This window comes from Arvicanthis niloticus, chromosome 6, assembly GCF_011762505.2.
Source record: "Arvicanthis niloticus isolate mArvNil1 chromosome 6, mArvNil1.pat.X, whole genome shotgun sequence".
Taxonomy (NCBI): Eukaryota; Metazoa; Chordata; class Mammalia; order Rodentia; family Muridae; genus Arvicanthis; species Arvicanthis niloticus.
In genome coordinates this window covers 22,342,982-22,354,897 of record NC_047663.1, presented here as the reverse complement: position 1 = coordinate 22,354,897, position 11,916 = coordinate 22,342,982, and the positions used below count along the sequence as shown (strand labels likewise).

Genomic DNA, 11,916 nt, shown 5'->3' with positions numbered 1-11,916 from the left:
GTGGGAATTTACACGGTGCTTGGAAAAAAAAAATGATGTCATACAGCTAGGCTTGGGTTCGAAACTTCTTCGATGCATGTAATCATGGACAATAGATCTACTCCTTCTGTGTGCCCTGACTTCCTGGGTCTAAAATGAACACAATACCAATACTTTATGAAGTTGTCATGGGAACTGCACGTGTTCATTTTCATAAGATGCTCAGCAAATCAGGACAGATGAATGCATAGGAAGTACTTCATAAGAGGCAGCACGAGGCCTAGTAATCTCAGCTAATCAGGAGATTGAAATAGGGGGATGGCAGGTTCAAGGCCACCCTGAACAATATAGTGAGACTTTGCTAGAAGGGTTTTTTTTAAAGGGGGTGGAGCTGGAGATGCATATAGTTCAGCAATGGAGCACTTGCCTAAGATACATAAAACCTTCCATAAAATTGCCAGTGGAGCCAAAAGGCAAGCGAGGTGGCAATTGCTGCTGCTGACACTGTGATTGCTTGGTCCCTGCTGAAGGGGCGGAGTCTCCTATACTCTGATCTTAGCTCCCCCTCCAATTTTCAGTGTCTAGATGGTGAGGAGCATTTTTTTTTTCTGGCATCCTCCACAACTGCAGTTTGCAAATATTGAATACTCTAAATGTGAATTAAGCAAGCAGCTCTTAGTAATTATGTGACTTTGAGTCGGTTTTTTAACTCCTCTGACCCTTGGTTTCCCAATTAAAAAGTGAAAGAAACGATATACTTTGTTTGGAGGCCCTGGTTGGTTGGTTGGTTGGTTGGTTGGTTTGGGGTGTTTGTTGTTTTTGTTTTACAAGATTAGGTGAGATAAAACTAGCAGTGTTGGAGACCATCACTTGGTTTTGCCAGCCTCTGACACAGACCAACACCCAGCAGCACTCCCTGAAAAACTATTGGCTATATGACCATACCGTGCCAGCTAGGTGGATGAGGACGTAAGTTTATTAGGGTATTAGTATCAGTTGCAGTTGTTTGACCTTGGTTTCTGGCATCACCATCTACCTCCCTTCTCTCTTTATTCGTTTATTACTTGGCTCTGGAGTGATTTCCTGGCTTAAACAGATTTATAGCATTTTTTTAGTAAATGCAGAAACAAGCAGGCTGGAAAGAGATGGCTCAGTGGTTAAGAGCACTTGCTGTTCTTCCAGAAGACCTGAGATGGGTTTCCAGCACCTACGTGGTGATTCACAACCATCTGTAATTCTAGTTCTATGAGGGATTCAATATCTTCTTCTGGCCTCCGCAGGCAGCAGGCATGATTGTGGCACACATATAGATAAAGCAGGCAAAACACTTACACACATAAAAATAACTGATATTTTAAAAATAAAAGGCACAAGAATACAAAATATGGGCACTCTCCTCCTGAACACAAATAAAGAGAGATGGCTCGTGAGTGCACCATCATGAGAGATCAAGAAATACAAACTTGCAGGACCACTGAACTAAGTTTTATTTGCAGTTTAGATGAAAACATGTGCACTCTGAGAAAGCAGAGGCAACCAGAAACATCACCAAAGAGAACCTTCTGCCCAGGGAAATAGAGGAGGCAGCCTTGAAAAAAATGTAGTATCAGAACATGTTGCTAGTATCCACTTCCAGGTTCTGGTCAGGGCCAACGAAGCCGGCCACACTCTTTTCTTGGTCTCAGGACTGTGGTCAGGCTTGGTGTGACGAGGCACCAGGCCACAGAACTCAGGTCCCTCTGGGACCCACACACTGAAGGGTGCTCAGAAGCTTCAGTAGCGGGTCTGTAGGCAGGGTGAACAAGGCACACAAACAGTGTGGGGCACGCGTGATACCCCAGGGGAGGGTGCACAAGGCTGGCAGGAGGGAGTGGAGCAAGGGTTACAGGGTAGCCTGGGAGAAAAAGTCACAGTGGGGAAGAATTAGTGGAGGAGCCCAGTGTATGACAGACATTGACAATTCTGCCCTCAGGCGCCTCTCTAGTGGCTTCACTGTACATCCCTGCCACCTGAATTTCCTTACTTCAGACTCCCTCACTTTGCCTGTGCTACCTCCACGGCCTCCCAGCTGATCCCTACTCCCAACTCTACTCTCGCCTGGCCTTCTAACCCCTGGCCGATTGATGGCCAGAGGGATCTCCAGTAGACAGCAATCTAATCATGTCCCTCCCCTACCTAAGACTTAGTAGCTTCTACTTGTGCTCGGGACAACCAGCAGCCTCTTTAATAGACATGCGTGCCCTACTCCCACGTCTCACAACTCTGTCACTGTCTGAGCTCCAGCCTTCTGCCAGTTCCTCCTTGAGTTATCTAGCTCAGGCTGTGGGACATACGTCTCCTCTTTCCAGAACTCTCTTCTATAGCCATTCTCTTAATCAACTCCTTCTCTTCTTTAAAAGCTCAATTCAACTGTCACATCACCCTTGAACCCTCCTATCTCGATGCTAAGTATCTTAGTGGCACCAGCTAGCTCCTCCCATCGTGATAGCTAACTACTCCACAATGGTCTGTTTCCCCTTCCAGGCCATTGAGGTCCAGAGCTATGCATGTGTGTCCTCTGTACACCTGGCACAGAGCAGCCAATTCATAAGAATGTCTTCAATACTAGGAAATAATTAATGAATGTGGACTGAATACACAGCCAAAGGAACAGGATGACCTCCAAGCCCAACAGGCTAGGGCACCAAACCAGAAACAACACACTGGACACCGGACAGCAACCAAATAGCTCAGAGGCCCAGTGTCTAGCCCGAGGGCCACATTCAGTCCGAACTATTCAATGTGACTGGCATCTTTTTTTTTTTTTCAATTTGTTAAATATATTTTAAAGTTGGAAACTTTTAAAACTTGGAAAAATACAGCTTTTCTTGGACTGGTAGACCGGCAGCACACGGAATCTACATTCTATGTGTTAGCACACAGGATCTGCATCCTATGTGTTAGCACGAGGAGTCTACATCCTATGTGGTAGAACTAGCCCTACAAGGACAATACTGCCCTCCTTGAGCATAGCACAAGCTCGCTGGCTTCCACAGGCCCCACAGGTTCCACATCATGTGTGGATGGTAACAGCCTGGCCCTGGCAAGCATGTGACTTTACAACACACTTGGCTTGGTGGGATAGGATTCTGAGTAACAGGAAAACAAGACTAAATATTGAACAAGAAATTGTTACAAGGGCTGGGGAGATGTCTCCGTGAGTAAAGGTTTCATCATACAAGTGTAAAGACCTGACTGGATCCCTGGAATCTACATAAGATCAGACACCGCATGTGTCTGTAATCTTAGTAGTCCTATGGAGAGCGGGTAAGCAGAGGCAAGACCATCCTCCGAAGCCTGTGGGCCAGCTAGACTAGTGTATATCATGGTAAGCAAGAGACCTAGTCTCAAACAAACTGGAAACCTGAGGCTGTATACACACACACACACACACTGCACACATCCACCTCCACACTTATATAGACATTTATACATGCACACATACATGCATGTGCACATACAGAGATTTTTTTGAAAGAAGAAAGAGAGACAGAGAGAAAGAGAGAGAGACAGAGAGAGAGACAGAGAGAGAGAGAGAGAGAGAGAGAGAGAGAGAGAGAGAGAGAGAGAGAGAGAGAGGCCAAGAGCTATTAGCACACTCTGCATCCAGAAGACCCACAGCAGGTTCTGCTGATCATGCTTGCATAACAGTGGAGACAGATTCCTCCAGTAATCTCCTCTTTGTTCCCGAATACTGTCCCTGCCTGGTTCCCCTCCCACTCAGCCCTTCTTGCATCTCTCAGGATAATCTTCCCAAACAGCAGCTTTGAGTTTTCTTTGATTCAGACAAGAATTTTATCCTTTATCAGGCATCTGCCATGTACCAAGCCTAGGGAACCAAATGTGTCCTATTGTTTCTGCATTCCAGATGTTTATCAGCTGGCGGAGAGATGAGTGATTCCTCTGACTCCACCATTCCCTCAAAACAGCAAAGGCCTCTGATGAACCAGTGTGTCCTTTGTAGTTATCTATGACAAGCTTGAGCTGACCGACCATTCCTCCCCTGCTGCGTACCAGAAGTCAATCGATTTAAGCTACCTCCTGTCTTCCCAATAGCCCCCAAACTCCTCCCCCAAGAATGGCCCCCAGCTGTCTGTCTGCCTGTGCCCTGACAGATGCAACCAACTAAAGTCAGGTGCTTTCTCATCATCTCTCTCTGCATCCTCCAGAATGCCCCATGCATAATACATAGTAGGCACTTGAGTTTGTCAGCTTGAAGTGAAGGATGGACTCCTCTGGGCCAGGTTTGGGATGGTGGCCTAAACATCATTACCTGGCTTCCTTTAGAGCATGCCAGCTTTCTGATGTCTCCTTAATCTTGACAGAGCCTAAGCTCATGTCCCTTAGGTACAGGCAGATAGATGGACTTGTTTCCTAGGCCCCACCTAGGTCCTTGGTGGACACCCTACAGAGACCCTCCCCAGACACTCACTTGCTGTCCTCGCTCTCCAGCAGGGCCCTGTATGTATCAATCTCACACACCAGCCGGGCCCTGATATCCAGCAACACCTTGTACTCTTGGTTCTGTCTCTCCAGGTCAGAGCGGATGTCAGCCAGCTGAGACTCCACATTGGTGATCATGCGTTGCATCTGGGATAGCTGGGAGGTGAAGCGGCCCTCCGTCTCCCCCAGCGTGTTTTCCAGAGAGTCTCTCTAACGGAAAAAAAAAGAAAGAAAGAAAAAAGAAAAGACTTATCTGTGAAGAAGCATCTGCTTTCTGTGGCCTGGTCTAGAGTAACACAAGAAGAACCAAGTCTCTTGGCCCCTCTCCTCTAAGCCACTGTGGACACAGAAGTCTAGAAACAGATCAAGTCATCTGCTCCAGGCTAAGAATCCAGTATGTGGTAGAATCAGAGTTTGAACCCAAGTCCTGAATCTGCTTCTATGCCGTTTGGAGTAAGAGTTCATCAAGTATTCTTCTAATAGCTTTCTGATGATTTTCACATGGGCGCCCTTAAAAAGTACTCAGGCCCAAGCCAAGCCTCCAGAGACTCCAGTTCCATTGGTCTAGAAAATATCCTAGATATCAGGATTGTTTAATCTCCGTAGATGACATCAAGAACAAGGGGTTGGAAGGACAGGCTAAGTAGATAATAGACACCTTAGGGAAACCATGTTTAACATCCAATATGGAACATATCCCCTTTTCTCTGAGCTGGTTCTTGAGAGAACCAAGAAAGTCAGCTGATGGTATGAATCTGTGGCTTAGTCTGATTTTTCTCCTACCCTTCTAACATATCTATATCCCTACCAGGTACTTTCCTGGATCCAGAGCTAAAAGGTGCCCACCAGCATCACTTACCAGGCTGTGCTGAGCCTGTAGTTCTATCTCCAGAGTATTTACTGTTCGTCTCAGGTCAATGATGTCTGACTGGTAACTCTGAAGCTGCTCAGAGCTTGTGGCCACCTGCTTGTTAAGCTCCTCCATCTGCAGTGAAAAGAACAAGAAGGCTGAGATTCTCTTCCTTGGGACACTGAAAACCTCAATCTCTTGGGAGAGATATGCCCACCTGCATATTGAACCACTCCTCCACGTCCCTGTGGTTGGTTTCCACCATGGTCTCATACTGACATCTCATCTCTTCCAGCATCCTGGTTAGGTCCACAGGAGGTGCAGCATCTACCTCAATGTTAAGGCGGTCCCCAAGCTGTTGTCGAAGGACACCAACTTCCTGAAAAGACACAGGACCCCAGGCAAGTATGAGAAAAACATAAAATATAATGAGAAATGCAAAAGAGCACAGAATTGGGAGGGCAGGGTTTCAGGGACTAAAGCCTACACTACAGAGCCTCAGTGGTCTTCCAGCTCCAGATGAACACCCCTAGTGACACTTCCTGTCACTTGGGCAGAAGCCAAGTTCAAAGACATTTTTTTAACCATTTAGACTAAGATGGGAAACCTCCTCTTACCCCCCCTCCCATTTCCTCATCATGCCACCAGCCCTAACCATCAAGGAAGGAGGTTCACAGAGCCTGACTTTACTTGGTCCAAGGTCCAAATGAGAGCAGGTCCCTCCCTAGGCTTGTCTGCCAGTGAGAGAAAGTTGTCACAGTGGCTGCCCAACTATGTGATAATGCCTCATTAGTGACTTCTTGGTGAAGTTCCCAACTCTCTGGTTTAAGTTGGATGAGTCAGGTACCCCAGGGCATCCAGGGAGTGCATGGTGACTGGTTGGTATTTTACATTCAAGCCTAAGGAAGCCTAGCCAAAATCCAGAGACACTTGTCCATTCAAATCCCAAGTGGAAGGTGTGCGAGTCAACTCAGGGAAAAAAAGACCAAAGCACCATAGAGCAAACAGTCCTTGAAGCACAGGAGTCCCTGTGAGAAACAGGCAAAGAAATAGTATCTATGACTTAAGCCTATATATATTACATATAAAAGGAAGAAACAAGAGGTAGGCAAGAATGGGGATAGAACCGAGGTGGAAAACACCAAATTCAAACCCTTAGAAGAGGATGGTCTCACCCAGTAGGTAGCCTGACAAAGACAGACAGACACTGTGTACATTCTAGAATGTAAACACTCTAGGGACCCACTGTACCATTCACCCTCTGGGATGAGGCCCTTACCAAAAAGACAAATGCAATCTCTGCTAGAGAAACTTGGCAGTCTCCAGGAAGTACAGAAGAAAGAGATGCATTTTTGAGCACCTACCAAGATGTCAGTGTTTCATGCCCTGGGGCTGGGTCATATCCATGATCCATGTAGTATCATTAAATCGTCCCAACAACCCTATATGGTAGTTATCTCTGTTTCATGGGTGATGGGACTCAGAAAGCGTACATGAATCACATACAGTCTCAGAAAGGATATGTAGTCCACTCTGGCCATTTCAACTCAACATCTATCCAACTCCAAACCTTTTGGTTTTCTCATGCTGCATCCAAGACCCACCTCTGGTTACTTCTCATCTCACCTCTTCATGATTCCTCTTGAGGCACAAAAGTTCCTCCTTCAGGGACTCTACTTGAGCCTCCAGGTCAGCCTTATTCAGGGTCAGCTCATCCAAGATCCTGCGCAGGCCATTGGTGTCGGCTTCTACCAGCTGTCTTAGGGCCAGCTCTGTCTCATACCTATAAAAAGGTCAGGGTCAGAAACCAAAGGTTAGAACTGTATACAAGACTCAAGGAAGGTTATTAAATGCTTGCAATGTCTAATCCTGTATGAAACCAATAGAGAGCTAACCCAAAAGTAGATGAGGAAGACTCCTTACCCCAAAGTCCCCTACCAAACTCACTTGGTTCTGAAGTCATCTGCAGCCAGCTTGGCATTGTCAATGTGCACGATCATCCTTGCATTCTCTGCCTTGGTGCACAGAACCTGCCAATGAAAGCACACAGAGAAGATGTGTGCAGGATGAAAAGAAGAAAAAGAGCACTGTGAAAATGTCCTAGCTTCGTTTCTGTTGCTGTGATAAAATAACCCCAACAAAAAGCACCATAGAAGAAGAATTTATTTGGCTTAGAATTCCAGTTATAGTCTATTATTGAAGGGAAGTCAAACAACTAGTCACATCACATCCACAGTCAAAAACAGAAAGAAATAAATGCATGATTGTATGCATGCTTGCTTGCTTTCTTGCTTGCTCTCAGCTTGATTGCTCTACTCTTATACAGTTCAGTATCGCACCTCCCACCCCCACCTAGGGAATGGTACCACCCATAGTGGACTACCTCTTCCCATATCTATTACCACAACTTAGAATCATCTAGAAAGAGAACTTCAATGGGGTATTGTTTACTTTGTGTTTGCCTGTGGGCTTGTCTTTGGAGGATTGTCTTCAGCTAATTGAGATCTTCTAAATATCCCATTATAGATGCCATGAACAATATATGAGGGAAGAACCCAACTCTGTCAGACAGAGAAGTTCTTGATATTTACTGAAAATTCAACAGATACAGAGGCTGTGCCGAATACTTGCATTGTTTACTGAATTCTCTTAAATGTCCCATTTAAAGATGGTTTATTTCTCTCTCCATTATACAGAGAAGGAAACTGAAGTCTAGAAAAGGGAAGGGGGCCTTCAAAGCTATGTAATATGTCAAAGATAAACCTGAAAGGCAGGGCTCTTTCTACATTAAGGACCCTAGCTGAGTGTTCAAGCTAGGAGATAATCCTGTGCCCTGGGAATGTCTCTTTGCTCCCAGAGCTTGGCTGAAAATATTAATGAGACTCATATCTCGAGTACTGGCTTTTCTGGGTGCTTCTTCCAGCCAGTCTGTTCACAGCCCACCCTCACCTTTTGCTGCAGCTCTTCGATGGTCTGGAAGAAGGACTGGTAGTCGGGACACATGGTCAGCACCTGCCCTTGGCAGACATCTTGGATCTTGCCCTCCAGCTCTGCATTCTCTTTCTCCAGCTGCCTCACCTTCTCCAGGTAGTTGGCCAGGCGGTCATTCAGGACCTGCATGGTCTCCTTCTCATTGCCATTGAAGGCACCCTCGCAGAACAGGCCATAGGTACCCATGGAGCTGGAGATGCAACCAGTTGGCCGGCGGTTGCTGGGTTGGAAGGAGCTGGACAAGTAGGTCTTAGAAAGGCAGCTGGCTGGTCTGTAGGCAGTCGGCATGCAGACAGAGGGCATGCACTGCAGGGGCTGGCAGACATAACCCAGGCACAGCTCGGACCTGCTGCCCATGTTACTGGAACAGACAGAGGAAGGCCGTGCTGAGCTCTTTAGAGAAGCCGATGAGGTGTTGATGACACGGCCACTGGTTGGCATGCTAAGGAGGTCCTTTCCCTCCAGCAGTTCCCTGTATCTCTACAAACTCCATCCCATCCAGGCCTTTTTATACTCTTGGAATGAAGGGGCTCACACTAAAGTATTCTCAGGGGGAGTTTGATGTTTATACTTGGCCCCAGAGGAAGCTGATAATTAATTTGTAATTTGGTTTCCAATAAGGAGTTCCTTTCCTCATAAAAGAGGCCAAACTTATCATTTGGCTAAAGCAGGACTCTGGATTCTTGTCATCGGTCACCCGGGGGAGAGCATCAAGACACATCTTCAAAGGACCAGCCCCACATCTGGACCCTCATTACCAGGGTGTGTCATCAGGTGCTGCCGCAGCCTGTCCTGTGTTGTCACAGGCCTTGCCCGCTGCACCCCCGCCTGCACCTGCCCTAGGGAAGGTTGCAAGCCTACAGAAAGGTAGATGCCCCGTTAATGAAAGCATTTCGTGTGGGAAGAGGCCTGGCCCCTTCACAAGGAAATGTGTGGGTGACAGAAGCTACCTCAATACCGTGGTATAAATCTAGAGAGATAGGAAAGAGACCAGAATCCCCAGATATGTCTCATCCTCCTACCTATGGAAAGGACCTATCGTGGAAGAGAAAAGAAACTGAAGACACCAACAGCTAAGCAGCTAAGACATCTTTTCAGATAGATGCAAATGAGAAAAGGAGAGGTGAAGATACTTCTCCTTGGAAAAGCAGCTCATTTTCAGGAATCCCTCCAGAAGGTAGAGATTCTGTCTTGACCCTCTCCGGGTCCTCCACTTGAAGATGGAGGCCACCATGGAATGTTCAACTATTGCCTATTAAGACTGAGGTTGAACAAGTTAGAGCTGGGTCTCCTTTTACATTTTACAATGGTGCAAGGGGAGGGCTCAGTTTGGAACCCAAGTGAGTGGAAGCCTTGTAAATCAGGTCTTTGAAAAGGGATGTTCTGTGCTGAGCTAGGAAACAGGGAGCAGATAGACCTAGTTATAAAGCCTTGGGCATTCCCTTAAAGCCACAGGCTGAACTAATGCTATTCAGTTCCACCTATGAATGCTGTGGGCTTCCCTCCACATGTGGTATCACCACTTTTACATTCACTCCTGCATTACTTATTTCTCTGGTTGCCATAACAAAAATCCCTGAAAAAGGAAGGAAGGCTTGCAGTTGAAGGGACTACAGTTCAACATGGCAGCAGGAGCTTGAGGCAGCTGGTCACATTGATTCCAGTCGAGAAGCAGAGAGAAACGAATGCTGGCACTCTACTGGCTTTCTTTCTGTCCCATTAAGAACCCTAGACCATAGAATGGTGCTGTACATGTTCAAAGTGGGTCTTCTTGCCACACTCAAAACTCTCTAGAAATACCTTTGTAGGCATGCCCAGGGGTGTGTCTCCTAGATGATTCTAAATCCCATCAAGTTGTTGATCAAAATTGGCCATCACACTCTCTTCTCAATATAGTGTGAGGATATAAGCCCTTGTTGTACCATTCCAAGTACTTCCTTCAGAAGCATCGGCAAGAGGACAGGAAATGGGAATTAATACCTCCCAGCCCTCTCACTGTTTAAGGACTCAGACTAGAAATCCTGCCCTGCAACGTCTGCTGTAACCTTTAAAAGTCACTTTGTCTCCCTGTGTCTCGGTTTCATCATGAAAATTGACTTCAATTAAATGATTTCTAAAGAGATGAGGATGTAGAAAGAGATATAGATATGGAGATAGATAGATAGATAGATAGATAGATAGATAGATAGATAGATAGAGTGTTGCAGTCTACCCAAGCATGTGTGAGAGCATGAGTCTCACCCCCACTCTCACGACTCTCCCTTTCCCCCTCAAAAATCTTCCAGTTTAATCCCCTAGAGCAACCGTAATTCCCGTAGCCTTGTCTTGACGGACAGTTTAGAGGATCTGATGATGACAGAGAGAGACATGAGAGCAATGACAGCTATATGAGATGAGACACTTCAGCCAACCTTCAACATCATAACCAGCACTTCCTGGAGATGAAGTAAACGGAAACCAGGCACAGCACTGAGGGCTTGACATTGGTTTCCTCACTTCATCCCTGTAGTCATCCTCTTCTCCTTGCTGTGGTGAAGTACCCTGACAAAAGCAACATAGGGAAGAGCTGATTTTAGCTCCCAGGCTGAGGGACTAGCCCATCATGGCTGAGGAGTCATGGCAGTAGGAACCGGAGGCAGCCAGTAACATTGCATCTGTAGTTAGGAGCAGAAAAGCTGCCCTGGGCTACCCTAGTTACGGTATCCAGAAGCTAATGCACAGGCAAGAGAAGGCCATCCAACTAGAAGGACTAGGCCCTGGCTCTGCCTCAGTGTTCCCAAACAGCTCTCAGATACACCAGATCTAGGCAAATCTCAGGCCAACCAAATTATGATTTCTGGGGATCAAAGCAGGCAAGACTTGTTTTCTGTTTTTGTTTGGTTTTGTTTTGTTTTGTCATGTTGTGATTTTGGTTTGTTAGATTTTTATTTTGATGCTCTCTGGGTCCTTCCTGTGTTCAGACAAAGGTGAAAACATCTGGCTGCATGGAGAAAGGATCATAAGTTAAAAGCAAAAGTAAATGAGCTAAGAAAGGGTAGGGTTCTGTGTGAGCTGGTGAACGCCATCTGGGAGGGAGCTGGGATGGCTTGGAAGTGGCTTTTGATCCAGAGGACACCAGTGAAAAGAGAAAGACCTCACTGGAGCTTGTGGTCAAGAGAGTGAGTTTTGCCGGGCGGTGGTGGCGCACTCCTTTGATCCCAGCACTTGGGAGGCAGAGGCAGGCGGATTTCTGAGTTCGAGGCCAAACTGGTCTACAGAGTGAGTTCCAGGACAGCCAGGGCTACACAGAGGAACCCTGTCTCGAAAAACAAAAAAAAAAAAAAAAAAAAAAAAAAAAAAAAAAAAAAAAACCACAAAAAACAAACAAACAAAAAAAGAGAGAGTGAATTTTACTGCTGACCGCCACTGTCAGAGTTGAAACTGACGCTAACATATGCAACTTCTTAGTTCACTAGTTACTGTTGTTTAGAATTTGATTGATTGTTTGTTTGTTTGTTTGTTTATAATGGAAAGTATACATGTGATGAGGTGCTGATGGAGTCCAAAGGTCATTGGAGCCCCTGGAACTGGACATGGGTTCTGGGACCCAAAACCAAACTCCAGTCCTCTGTAAA

The 11,916-nt window shown here is 46.1% G+C and overlaps 1 protein-coding gene across 1 annotated transcript; it reads right to left on the bottom strand.

Moving 5' to 3' along the window:
• Positions 1-1,448: 1,448 nt before the first annotated feature.
• Krt32 (keratin 32) lies at positions 1,449-8,798 on the bottom strand. The gene is made up of 7 exons (XM_034506103.2): positions 8,261-8,798; positions 7,259-7,341; positions 6,938-7,094; positions 5,529-5,690; positions 5,321-5,446; positions 4,451-4,671; positions 1,449-1,873 (listed from the first exon to the last, which is right to left on the bottom strand). Exons 1-7 carry the CDS (start codon positions 8,741-8,743, stop codon positions 1,753-1,755), a joined length of 1,353 nt encoding a protein of 450 aa, XP_034361994.1. The 5' UTR covers positions 8,744-8,798; the 3' UTR covers positions 1,449-1,752.
• Between the last annotated feature and the right edge of the window lie 3,118 nt (positions 8,799-11,916).